The 12,365-nt window shown below is 23.8% G+C and overlaps 1 protein-coding gene across 2 annotated transcripts; it reads left to right on the top strand.

Moving 5' to 3' along the window:
* Nucleotides 1-9,247: 9,247 nt before the first annotated feature.
* Nucleotides 9,248-12,076, top strand: LOC111294471 (uncharacterized). 2 transcript variants are annotated; one of them, XM_089743537.1, is made up of 5 exons: nt 9,248-9,488; nt 10,184-10,446; nt 10,548-10,759; nt 11,003-11,267; nt 11,614-12,076. In XM_089743537.1, the coding sequence occupies exons 2-5, from the start codon at nt 10,186-10,188 to the stop codon at nt 11,911-11,913; spliced, it is 1,038 nt and encodes a 345-aa protein (XP_089599663.1). In that variant the 5' UTR covers nt 9,248-9,488; nt 10,184-10,185; the 3' UTR covers nt 11,914-12,076. The 2 variants fall into 2 exon arrangements, with proteins under 2 accessions (XP_089599663.1, XP_089599662.1); XM_089743536.1 differs by having other exon boundaries at nt 9,462-9,618.
* The last annotated feature ends 289 nt before the right edge of the window (nt 12,077-12,365 follow it).

Below are 12,365 nucleotides of genomic sequence, written 5' to 3'. Positions count from 1 at the left end.
TTTAATGTATATATATATATATATATATATATGTTTATTTATAAGTATATATGAACTTGTACATTATAATCTTATTAATAATTTACAAAATAAATAGACAATATTTTCAAAAATCAAATAAATAAGTTTAAAAATATAAAAAATAATATTATAAATTTTTTATGATATTTTTAAACATTTAATCTAATCATATAATGTTTAAAAAAGTATTTTTTTAATGCAAATATTAAGATAAAAATAAAGAGATAAAATAAATTAATTTTGGTTTTATGATTTTTAAATTTTAGAAAGGGAATATAATTATTTTCTTAAAAGAGATTAAAATATTTATGGACTTTGATTTGAAAAAATAAAGTATAAGAAAATAAATTATAATAAAAAATAGATAAATTCAACTTTTAAGGGATATTTTATCAATTAATTTTATTTTTATTATGTTAAAAATAGTTAAATAACAATAGATATATTAAAAATTATAAAATATTATTTACATTCACGTTTTGGTTGAAATAAGTCAATTTATCAAAATTTATTGAAATCAACAAAAACAATAGATATTACTTGGTATTAAATCTAGTATGAAAAGTTATTTATAAGTATATTGTATTTTGATATAATTGGAATGACTGATACAATCACTACTTAAACGAAATTAATAACTATGGTAACGCTTTCATTATCCTTGAAGCAATATTCATTCTTTTGTAGACACAATTATTTTATGCTGTCATTGATTCAAATTAAACCTTGAGAGATGATTGAATCAATTAGGTACTGACATCCTCCACTTTCTATATTTATTGTTTTCTGTTCATCTTTATTTATTTTTTTTTTCATTTATATTAAAAAAAACAAATAGCAAATGTATTAAAAAGAAAAAATGAACTTTAATTTTAGATGCAGCAGCAACGGTACGGAGACGCTGTATGAAAAATAGGGATGAAAAATGGTATGGGTGATGGAGTAGAATGAATTGAAGTGAAGACTCCAACGAAGAATTTTGTTCTCCAGTCCAGTCAATCTTTTAATCTTGACTCTGAAAATGCGGTGTTTGCCCTTGAATGACTGGCAACTGCCAACAACAATAGAAAATTGCTTTGACACGCACTCATAAATGAACCTGAAAGGTAGATACGAGTCGTCTCCGGCATCATAGCAATAACACACATTTCACAAGACTCAACTTTTTCCATTGAAAAAAATATTACAAGACTAGACTTCTGTCCTTGATAGCGACAATTTAAAGCCTTGAGAGTCCCACCAAAACACATTTTAAAAGCGATTCTAGAAAAACAACATTATGTCAAACAAAGACTCTCAAAATCAAAAAGGTTGGTAAAACATTCAAAGCGGAATTTCTATAAACTCTTCCCAAATGTTTCAAAATCAATTTAAAAGTAAAAGTTTGTGCAAAATATTAACAATTGGCATCTATGTATTCACATTTAACCCCCTATATGAAAAGGAAAAATATTATTCCCCCCTATCGTTTGTTCATATTTTTTTTTTTTTCTCAAATAAACTCAAGTTTAAAAACTATATTTTAAAAATTTTGAAATTTAAAATTTGCAAGTCTTATTTTAATACTTTTAGTTGTAAGATTTTATTAAAAATAATAATTAAAGTTTAATTCCTTCAACCCAAAAAATTAGTAAGGGATAATTACAGCCGCGTAACTAAAAAATTTTCAATGGGGTTATATATAGCAACTTGAATTTTATAAATATGGTATTTTATTCATTCTATCATTAAAGAAATTTACTAAAAATTGATCTGCACTTCACTGCGGTTTAATTTTTTTTAATTATTCGTACACAAAAAAATTTATTATAAATTTAATGAATGAAAGAAATTAAGTATATTTTTTATATTTTTAATAGGAGTAATGATTATTGAAGTAGAAAAATATAAAAAGTTAAATAAAAATAATTATATATAATAATAATATAAATGTTAAGTTACAAAATCTATAATAATATAAATATAAATATAAAAAAATTATTCTTTATCAGATCGAGATGAACATAAACTCGTCGAATATGAATTATTTTGATGTCTCTATCAATTGATACTTTTTTTGCAAAATTTATCTTATTAATAATATACAAAAAACAAAAAGGAAAAACGTCAAATGGAGATATCACATTCATTCCATTTACCTTTTTTTTAACAAAATTAATTTAATTAAAAATACATAAAAAGAAAAAATAGAAAAAATGGAGCCTATTAGAGTACTATTGGATATTTCAAATGAGTTTAAAATATTAATCTATTAAATTAAGATATCAAACAATAACTTTACCAATAAAAAATCATAAAAAGGAGAAACAATAAGGAGGAAAAAAAAAGTGATCATTGAGGTGCTATGTGAACATTCAAAATTACGCTAAAAATATTAATATCTTATATTAAGGTATCAAATAATGATTTTATTAATATAATATATATAAATATATACTTTTATATATATCATGAGTTGACTTGGACAAAGCACCCTAAATTGACTTTAAGCCTATCTCTACTTTCCTTAAAAAAATTAACCTGACTCGACTTGAGATCAATTTTTTATAAAAATGCTTATATCAAATTGAGATAGACCGAAATTTATCAAATATTGATTGTTTTGTCATTCATATTAACATACTCATTTTATTGTAAAATTTATCTAATTAAAATATACAAAAAAAACAAAAAAATAACAAATAACAAATGAGGTGCTACATGACACCTTAATTGAAATTATGTTTTACAAAATTTTATTTAATTAAAAAATAAAAAAAATGAAAAGTAAAAAATAAAAAATAAAAGTAAAAAGTAAAAAAAATTAAAAATTAGAAAAATGAGCTTTTTTTTTTTATATTATGGTGGCAAAAAAGTGTGAAATTTATATAGTAGATTTTAAAATATACTTATATATATATATATATATATCTCTTTAGATGAATAAGGATAAAGTGCAATTAACCCATTGCTAACCCAATTTTATTTGTGTTTAAAGAACTAAATTTGTCCCTATTCAAAAAACAATTGCTCTTCTAATAGATCAGGTTGGATTGAAATTTATTAAATACAAATTATTTTGTCATTCCTATTTATTGACACATTTTGTCATAAAATTTATCTAATTAAAAAAATAAATAAAAAGTAAAAAATAAATTGGAATGCTACATGTATACCTCCATTGCTTTTTTGCAAAATTTATCTAAACAAAAAGAAATTAAAATATAAAGAAAAATTAGAAAAGAAAAAGAATAAGAAAGAAACATAAAGTGCCAAATCAACACCTTTAAAACAAGGGTTAAGCAAAATTCAAAATGAATAAAATTTATATAATGGATGGATGGATAAATTACATTGTAATTGTGAATAAGTATAGTATTTTTATTAAATTAAAGTATTAAATAATAATTTTACTAATATAATACATATATAAATATAAAATTAAAAAAATAATTATATATATTTATATGCTTGAGGCAAGATAGAATACCTAAAATACACCTCAGACACAACTATAATTTAAAAAAAAAGGGACAAACCTTGACCTAGTCTTTTACTTTTTAAAAACTTGGGTATATTGAATTGTAAAAATTTGAAACCCACATGATATATGGATTGTTAATATATTAAATTAAAGTATAGAATAATAACTTTATTAATATAATATATATAAATATAAAAGTAAATAGATAATAAAATATATACTTTTATATATAACATAAGGTAGCTTGGGACAGCATCCTAAATCCATTTTTGACCTATGCTTATTAATTAAAAAGAAAAATAAACAAAAAAGAAAAAATGAGTTAAAGATGGGCAACATGTGGAAGTCAATGTGCAAAATTTATATTAATGGTTAATATATATATATATATATATATATATTTCAAAATGTATCGGTGTGAAACAATATTAACTAGTTGCCAACTCAAGTAATTTCTCTACAAAAAGCCTAATTTGTCCCAACTCAACTTTGATCTAAACAAAATCACACATTTATTAGATCAAATTAAAATTTATTAGATATGAATTATTTTTTCATCATTTTTTTTTACAAAATTGATCTAATTAAAAAAATAAACAAAAAAAAAAAAACCAAATTAGGTTGTCATGTGAATACATCCATTTTTTTTTATAAATTTTTTCTACATTAAAAACAAAAAATTAATAAAACCAAAACATAGAAAAAAGGAAAAAAGAAAAAAGTGAAGAAAAACAAAAGGTGCCATGTCAACACCATGAATAAGGTCAAACAAAACTCAAAATAGGTAAAATTTATTTAATTGATGGATGGATAGATTACATTTTAGTTATATATAAATATAATATTTTTATTAAATTAAGGTATTAAATAATAATTTTATTAATATAATACATATATATAATTAAATAAATAATTAAAAAGATAAATATATATCTATTTAGACCAAGACAGAATACTATAAACCCACATCTCACTCAACCTCAATTGTAGAAGAAACAAAAAAAACCTTGACCCAAAACCAAATTTTTAAAAAATTTGTATATATTAAATTAGGATAAATTGAAACTGACGGGATATAAATTATTTTGCCATCTTTACATTCATCAACTTTTTTTTATAAAATTTATCAAATTAAAAAAGTTAGAAACTTAAAAAAAAAAAATTGAAGTAATTGGTGAAAAAAAAAAAGAAGCCAAATGAGGATGTCACATGAACTTATTAAATTGAAGTACTAAACAATAACTTAATTAATATAATACATATATATATATATATAAATAATAATAAAATATATTTGTATATATTCGGATGAAACGAAACAGCCTAAACTTATATCTAACTTAACCTTAATTTAAAAAAAAAAAATTTAATCTAATTTTAAATTTAAAATTAAATACACTTATTGGATACAAATGAATCAAAACCTAGTAGATATTGGTTATCTCATCATCAATATCTCAATTGACTTTTATCTTAAAAATATTATTTACCTATTTTTTGTTGCAATATATATATCTAATTAAAGAAATAAAAAATAAAAACAAAAAAAAGAGATGAAAAGCGAAAAAGCAAAATAGGGTGCTGTGTGAACACATTTGTTGACTTTGTTTTTTCAAAAAAATTGATTTAATTAAAAAACAAAAAAAAAAGATGAAAAGCAAAAATAAAATAAAATAAAATAAGTTGAGTTGCTGCACAACGTTAGCAATAATGAGTTGTTTTGCAAAATTTGTATCATAGATGTTTTAAAAAAGTAAAAGCAAAAATAAAAAATAAAACTAAAAAATGACAAAAAAACTAAATTAGGACATTACGAAAACACGTACATTGATATATCTTTCTTACAGAATGATTTAATTTAAAAAAATTATAAAAAAATAAAAATATGAAAAAAAATAAATATTTTTCATCAATAATATTAAATAAACCTTACAAAAAATTAAAAACAAAAATATTTATTAAATATTTAAAAAAAGAAAAAGAAAAAAGTAAACAAAAAAGTAAGAAAGAGAAAAAAAAGAAAATTAAAAACAAAGAGCTTGACATGTGAAACTTAAAAGATGTTTGTGGGCCTTACGAATAAAAATTATTAAATAGAAAACATTAAAAAATTAAAAAATAGAAAATAGAAAAGAAAATCCATATTACATTAGGTTAAAAGAGTCTCTTAAGGGTTCTCTATGTGACGCCTATCTAATATTGTTAAATTATCATTGTACCCATAGACATAATTTTTGTTTTTAATTATTTTACTTTATTAGTTTGTTTTATTTTATTTTATTTTTATTTAATTTTATTTAATTATTTTTATTTGTTATTTATTTAAATTTTAAATTGGGATAGATATGATTAGTCAAAAAATAATAAATTTTTAAATTTGAAAAAATATAATAAAAATTTGAAAATAAATAAAAAATCTGACGATAAAATTTTTAATAGTTACGAATGGTTGATTTTCTAAAAAAAAATATAAGATAGTTTTTTTAAATTTTACCAAAATTAGGGAAAATTTTTAGAAAAAATTTCAATAATGATAATTGATATTAATTTTCAAGCCAAAAATAGAATATATTAAAATTTTGAAAATAAATAAAAATTATTTCAAAAATAAAATTCATAGAAATCATTAATAATTGACTTTTGAAAAAAATTTTATATGAAATTTTTTTCTAAATTTGATCCAAAATGATGAAAAATTATAGATAAAATTTTAATAATGATAATTGACATTTATTTTCAAGCAATAAAAAATATAATAAAAACAAGAAATTTATAAAAATTAAAAATTAAAATTTAAAATTTAGAATTAAAATTTTGATAACAAATGATTAATTTCTAAAAAATTTTTAAGTGAAAATTTTTTTTAAATGTGATTCATATGATAGAATTTTTTATTAAATAAAATAATAAAACTAATTTAATTAACCCATGCAAAGAAAAATCAGCACTGGTAAATAAAAAATCAAAGAGTGCCACTAAAACAAAGAATGTCGGTGCATGATTACTTCTTCAAGAGGAATTAATACATGATTATTTCTTTGACGCTTTTTATTTGATAAGGATGCGTCATTGTCATGTTTACATTTTGAATAGGAATTAAGACAAGTATCACTTTTTGTGGACGTGAGAATTAGATTTTTCTAGAGACGAATGATCACAAAGAGGCAAATCATAGCCACCGTCAGTTATATAAATCTTGTCATGTTTACATTTTGAATAGGAATTAAGACAAGTATCACTTTTTGTGGACGTGAGAATTAGATTTTTCTAGAGACGAATGATCACAAAGAGGCAAATCATAGCCACCGTCAGTTATATAAATCTTGCATACAGGTTTGTACACGTGTCGTCGCTGCTTTGTCTTTTTTTTTTTTAACTTTGTTTTATTTTTTATTACATTTAATAAATATGTTTTTAAACTATAAAAAAATATTTTAAAATTTTCATTTTTTTGTGTGAGATTCATTTATACAATTTTTTTTTTTACTTTTCTTTTTTCATCCTTTTTCTCTTTTTTTTTTTTAAATTTAATAAATTTATTTAGATTTAAAAATTTTTTGGATTCATTTGCTATCAAAGGTATACCACTTGTTTTTTTTTTTTATTATTATTTTAGTTTTTTGTTAGATGCACTTGATATCAAGAGTATTACGTATGTTAAGTCATTTGATTTTTTTTATTTTTTTAATTTTTTAATTTACCTTTTTTATTATTTTCTTAAATGTAATGAAAAATTTTATTTTTTAATTTTTTAAATGGTTCATTTGATATTATTATTGAAAATATATTTTTATTTTTTTCTATTTTTAATTTGATAATTATTTTTAAAAATTATTAGTGAAAGTGTAGTGTCATATCCATATTTATATTTTTTTAAACTTATTTTTTTATTTTTTAAAATCTATAATATAAAATTTTCAACACAAATATAAAGATGACAAAATAATTTATGTCACATGAGTTTCTATTCAGTCCAATCCAATATGTGCGAGCTTTTTAAAAAAAAAATTCAAAATCATATCAAGATCGAGTCAAAAGATGATTTAAGATTTTTTGTCTTATTTTGAGTATATATAAAATTTTATTTTTATTTTTATTATTTATCATTTATATATATTATTGCATTAATAAAGTTATTATTTAATATCTTAATTTAATAAAAACATTATATTGATACATAATTAAAATTTAATTCATTTATTATAAAAAATTTACTTATTTTGATTTTTATTTGACATTGATTTAAAGTATGATGTGACCTTTTATAATTCTTTCTATTTTTTATTTTTTTTTAATTTAGATAATTTTGTTAAAAAACCCATTAGAGATGTCACATGACATCACAATTTGATTTTTTTCTTTTTTTTTTTATTTTTTAATTACATAAAATTTGCAATAAAAAGAGTCGATGAGTAGATATGGCAAAACATTTAATGTCCAATAGCTTTCCATCTAACCTGAGGTGATTTTTTTCTCTTGTTTTTTTTTGTTTTTACTTTTTTTTTGTTTAATTTTTTATTAGATAAATTATTTAAGAAAATAATGTTCGTGGAAGTATGTGACACTTCATTTGTTTATTTCCTTTTGTGTTTTTTTTTTTTTTTTGTATTTTATAGTTAGATTAATTTTATAACACAATGAACTGATTGATAAATATAATAAAATAATTAGTATCCGACAGATTTCTATTCATCTTAATTTAAGATAAATGTTTTTGTAAAAATTTAATATTAAGTTAAGTTGGATTGATTTTTTTATAGAAAAGCAATGATAGAATAAAAAAAATTTAAAATGCTCTGTCCCAAGTCACTCTATAGTATATATAAAAGTATATATTTTATTATTTATTTAATTTTAAATTTATATATTATATTAATAAAGTTATGATTTTATATCCTAATTTAAAATATTAACATTTTAAATTTAATTTAAATATCTACATGGTACCTTAATTATTTTTTTTTCTTTATTATTATTATTTTAAAATTTTTTTAGTTAATAAAATTATTATTTAATATATTAATTTTAAAAATTATATTTTAAGCTCAATTGGAATGTTTACATAGTACCTTAATGAATTCCTTTTTTTTTTTTTAATATTTTAAAAACTTTTTTTATTAAATTAGTTTTGTTAAAAAAATGAGCCAATGGAGATATCCATATGATACTCTCTTTTAACTTTTTTTTCACCTTTTTTGTATTTTTTATTAGATAAATTTTCTAATAAAAGTTGTAAATTAATAAAAATGTTAAAATAATCTGTATTTTATGGGTTTTGATTCATCTTAATCTGATAAAAAAAATTTTTTTAAATTGAGATCGAGTTTAAATAGATCGAATTTTTTATAAGATCGAGATTGAAACAAAATATGTTTAAGTTGTTTTGTCCTAATTCATTTTAAGATATATATAAATATATATATTTTTTTTATTAAATTAATTATACATTATATTAAGAAAACTATTATTTGATACTTTAATATAAAAAATTAATATTTTAAACTAGATGAAGGTGTCCATGTGACACCTCCTATGAGTTTTTTTTTAAAATTTTTGTTCTTTTTACTATTTATAATTTTTTGTTTTAGAATTTTTATTAAATATATTTTGTGAAAATAAATAGTTAATTTAAGTATTCAGATACCACTTCTGTTTGTATTTTTTATCATTTATTTTTTTAATTAAATAAATTTTATAAAAAAATATAAATAAAAATAACAAAACAAAAAACTTTTATTGACCGCAACTCGCGGATGTTCAAATAACTTTTAATTAGGCAACAAACAAAACAGGTGGGTTTCTTGTTGCAGCACCTTTTATTGGTCTATGATCCGATTCAACTCCTACCACTCATCACTCATGGCAGTTGGCAGTTTTTTCAACTCCTAATTCTTTGTTCAACTGCTTGATAATCTTATAAATGTTGTAAGAACTGAAAATTAACTTGAAAAAAAAAATCCAAGGGAAATATCAGGCTGCTTCAGCTTCATTCTATTTTCTTCAGGTTCTTTCTCTCCTTCTAATGCTCATTGGGTTGCCAATAATTTGTACTTCTTACTTGTTACCATGCGAAGGTTGAGCAAGATATTCTATGTAGAGTTTGAGAATGAAAGTAGCTTTTAAATGTACCAAAGGTTTCTTTCCTTTCTTCTTTCTTCCTTTTTTCTTTTTCCCCTTTTTGCTTAACGTCAAATGGGTTCATTTCAGACAAGTTTCTTAAGGGATAGATGGTTCCGACATTTTTATTGTATCTTAACCTTTAATCACAATTAATTTGTATGATTTCTCCTTTTTGTTAGAATGCAACCTGTTGCAGTTTGTTTTACTTTGTACAAAATTTTTTCACATTTCAAAAATTAATTACCAATTATATATATGTATATTTGAAATAGATTGGTGTTTATGGACCTGCGTTTTGGTAATTTGAGTATTCTGTGGTTGTCAGAGTAATTAATGCTAATTTTGATAAGCTTGTTGATTCAATCCAAATGGAGATGCATCTCAAAATCTGGTCCAACCAATATTCTAGCTAATACCCAAAATTTTAGCTACTAGTACTGGTTTCAACATTCCCACTTCCATGGAAAAGATATTGGGTGGGAGGCAACCACATCGAGTTTCTCTCAAGTTATAGGCTCTACTTTTCTCCATATCTGCATACCACCATTAAAAAAAATTCCAATTTAAAAACCTTTTCAGGGATGCACAAGGGAATTATACTGGTGTTTTTAATTGGTTTGCTGGCATGGACATATCAGGCCATCCAGCCTCCAGCTCCCAAGATATGTGGATCTCCAGAGGGCCCTCCTGTTACAGCAACTAGAATAAAACTGAGGGATGGAAGACATCTGGCCTACAAGGAACATGGTATACCAAAAGAAATGGCCAAACATAAGATCATCTTTGTTCATGGCTTTTCTAGTTGTAGACATGATGAAGTCATTGTCACACGCCTGTCCCCGGTGCTTCTTTCTTGTCTTGATTTCACTTGTTTAATAATCAGTGAATTCAATAATTTTGTGAGTGGTGTATTGGTTAATTTAATCTGGATTCATTATTTCAGGAAGTTGTTGAGGAGCTAGGGATATACAGCGCGTCCTTCGATAGACCAGGCTATGGAGAAAGTGATCCTGATCCAAGACGAACACTGAAGAGTTTGGCCCTTGATATAGAAGAACTTGCCGATCAGTTGGGACTCGGACCCAAATTTTATATAATTGGATATTCTATGGGAGGCCATGCTGTCTGGAGCTGCCTCAAGTACATACCTCATAGGTAAGATATCTTCATGCACAAGTTTGAACGGGAGAAAGAAGTTTGCAATGAGAATGAAATGCTGGATATGAACATTGTTCGTTTAAATCCATCTCAATATTACATGTAATGGGCGATTTGTTATTTTAAAATCAGCATAAATGTTTCACTCTGATAGTTATAATACAGAGAGGTGCCTTTCTGCATTGTCTCGTTGGTGTTTCTTTAAGGTGTTATTTGTTCCAATTTCTGAGATGTTTTCAGGCTAGCAGGAGCAACGCTATTGGCACCGGTTATCAACTACTGGTGGCCTGGCTTTCCTGGCAACTTATCTACAGAAGCATACCACCAGCAGCTACCTCAAGATCAATGGGCCCTGCGTGTTGCTCACTATTTTCCATTTCTGGTCTATTGGTGGAACACTCAAAAACTTTTTCCTGCATCTGGTGTAGTATCCCGTAGACCTGAAATTTTCTCCCATCAAGATGTCCAAATTCTACCTAAAATTGCCAAGAGACAAAATCACAAGGTAGGTAACTTTCTTTCTATTACGATGAGGAGGAAGATACTGCAGAGAGTGTTCATTAATGAGGGTAAAATGCAAGTCTTGTGATTAAGAGAAACTTGAATATGAAAACCAATATGCTGACAATATAGGCCTCAGATGTTGTGTTATCAGACTCTAGGAGTATGTTTTGTTCTTCATAAATATTCTCAGATAGGATCACAGTAAGAGTTCTTAACAAAATTAACTAGTCCAGAAAATGTTTACTTCGTCTAAAGTTTTGGTAAACAATGGCAAATTGATCTCATTAATGCTATTATGATATCTAATGACAAATTCAGAATTTACCTATTGATCTTGTTCTATGCAGGGACTGGTAACTCAGCAAGGAGTATTTGAGTCCTTACATCGGGACATGAGGATTGGTTTTGGGAAGTGGGAATTCAATCCCCTTGAGCTCCAGACTCCTTTTCCAAACAATGAAGGCAGTGTTCACCTTTGGATGGGAGATGAAGATCGCTTTGTGCCAGTTATCCTTCAACGTTACATTGCCGAAAGACTTCCATGGATTGAGTACCATGAGTTAGCAGGTGCAGGCCATTTGTTTCCATATGCTGATGGGATGAGTGAAACTATCATAAGGGCATTTCTGGTTGGACAGAAGCAGTAGTTTCTAGTATTGTTTAGCTTTCACAAACATTAGTACGATGGATACTGGAATGTAACACAAACATTTTACAACGATTTTCTTTAGATTTAATGGATATATTGGTGGACTGTTAGACATTGTTTTATAACTTTTCTGTTCTAGTTCATTGCTGCTTCTTTGTTTATCCTAGATTGCTTACGGTAAAGCTGAGAAAATGTACAAAGGATATAGAGTTGCGGTTGCAGATAATGCAAAGCATAGTAATGGGGATTTTCCATTATAGTAGGTTGTTGATGACAAAATGTCATGAAGACAAGGGAAAAACTTAAAAATCTTAAGATTTAGGAAAAACGAGGAACAAGAAACAAGAAATGGTTCAAGGATAATTTGTAGTTTCATCGGTAATGATAGTAATGGTTTAAATCGAATTTGATTCAATTTTTTAAAATAATACATAAAATTATAAATTTTTT

Source organism: Durio zibethinus, chromosome 14, assembly GCF_047325235.1.
Source record: "Durio zibethinus cultivar Kanyao isolate XHJ-2024 chromosome 14, ASM4732523v1, whole genome shotgun sequence".
Lineage (NCBI taxonomy): Eukaryota > Viridiplantae > Streptophyta > Magnoliopsida > Malvales > Malvaceae > Durio > Durio zibethinus.
The sequence above is the reverse complement of the archived record's forward strand: the minus strand, read 5'-3'. Positions and strand labels throughout refer to the sequence as shown.

What these genes read in the sequence shown, in the direction of transcription:
- LOC111294471 (XM_089743536.1), top strand. Translation starts at nt 9,591, where the DNA reads ATGAAAGTAGCTTTTAAATGTACCAAAG. An exon ending in CTCAAGTACATACCTCATAG is followed by an intron (nt 10,760 to 11,002) that starts GTAAGATATCTT and finishes AGATGTTTTCAG; the next exon opens with GCTAGCAGGAGCAACGCTAT. An exon ending in CCAAGAGACAAAATCACAAG is followed by an intron (nt 11,268 to 11,613) that starts GTAGGTAACTTT and finishes TGTTCTATGCAG; the next exon opens with GGACTGGTAACTCAGCAAGG.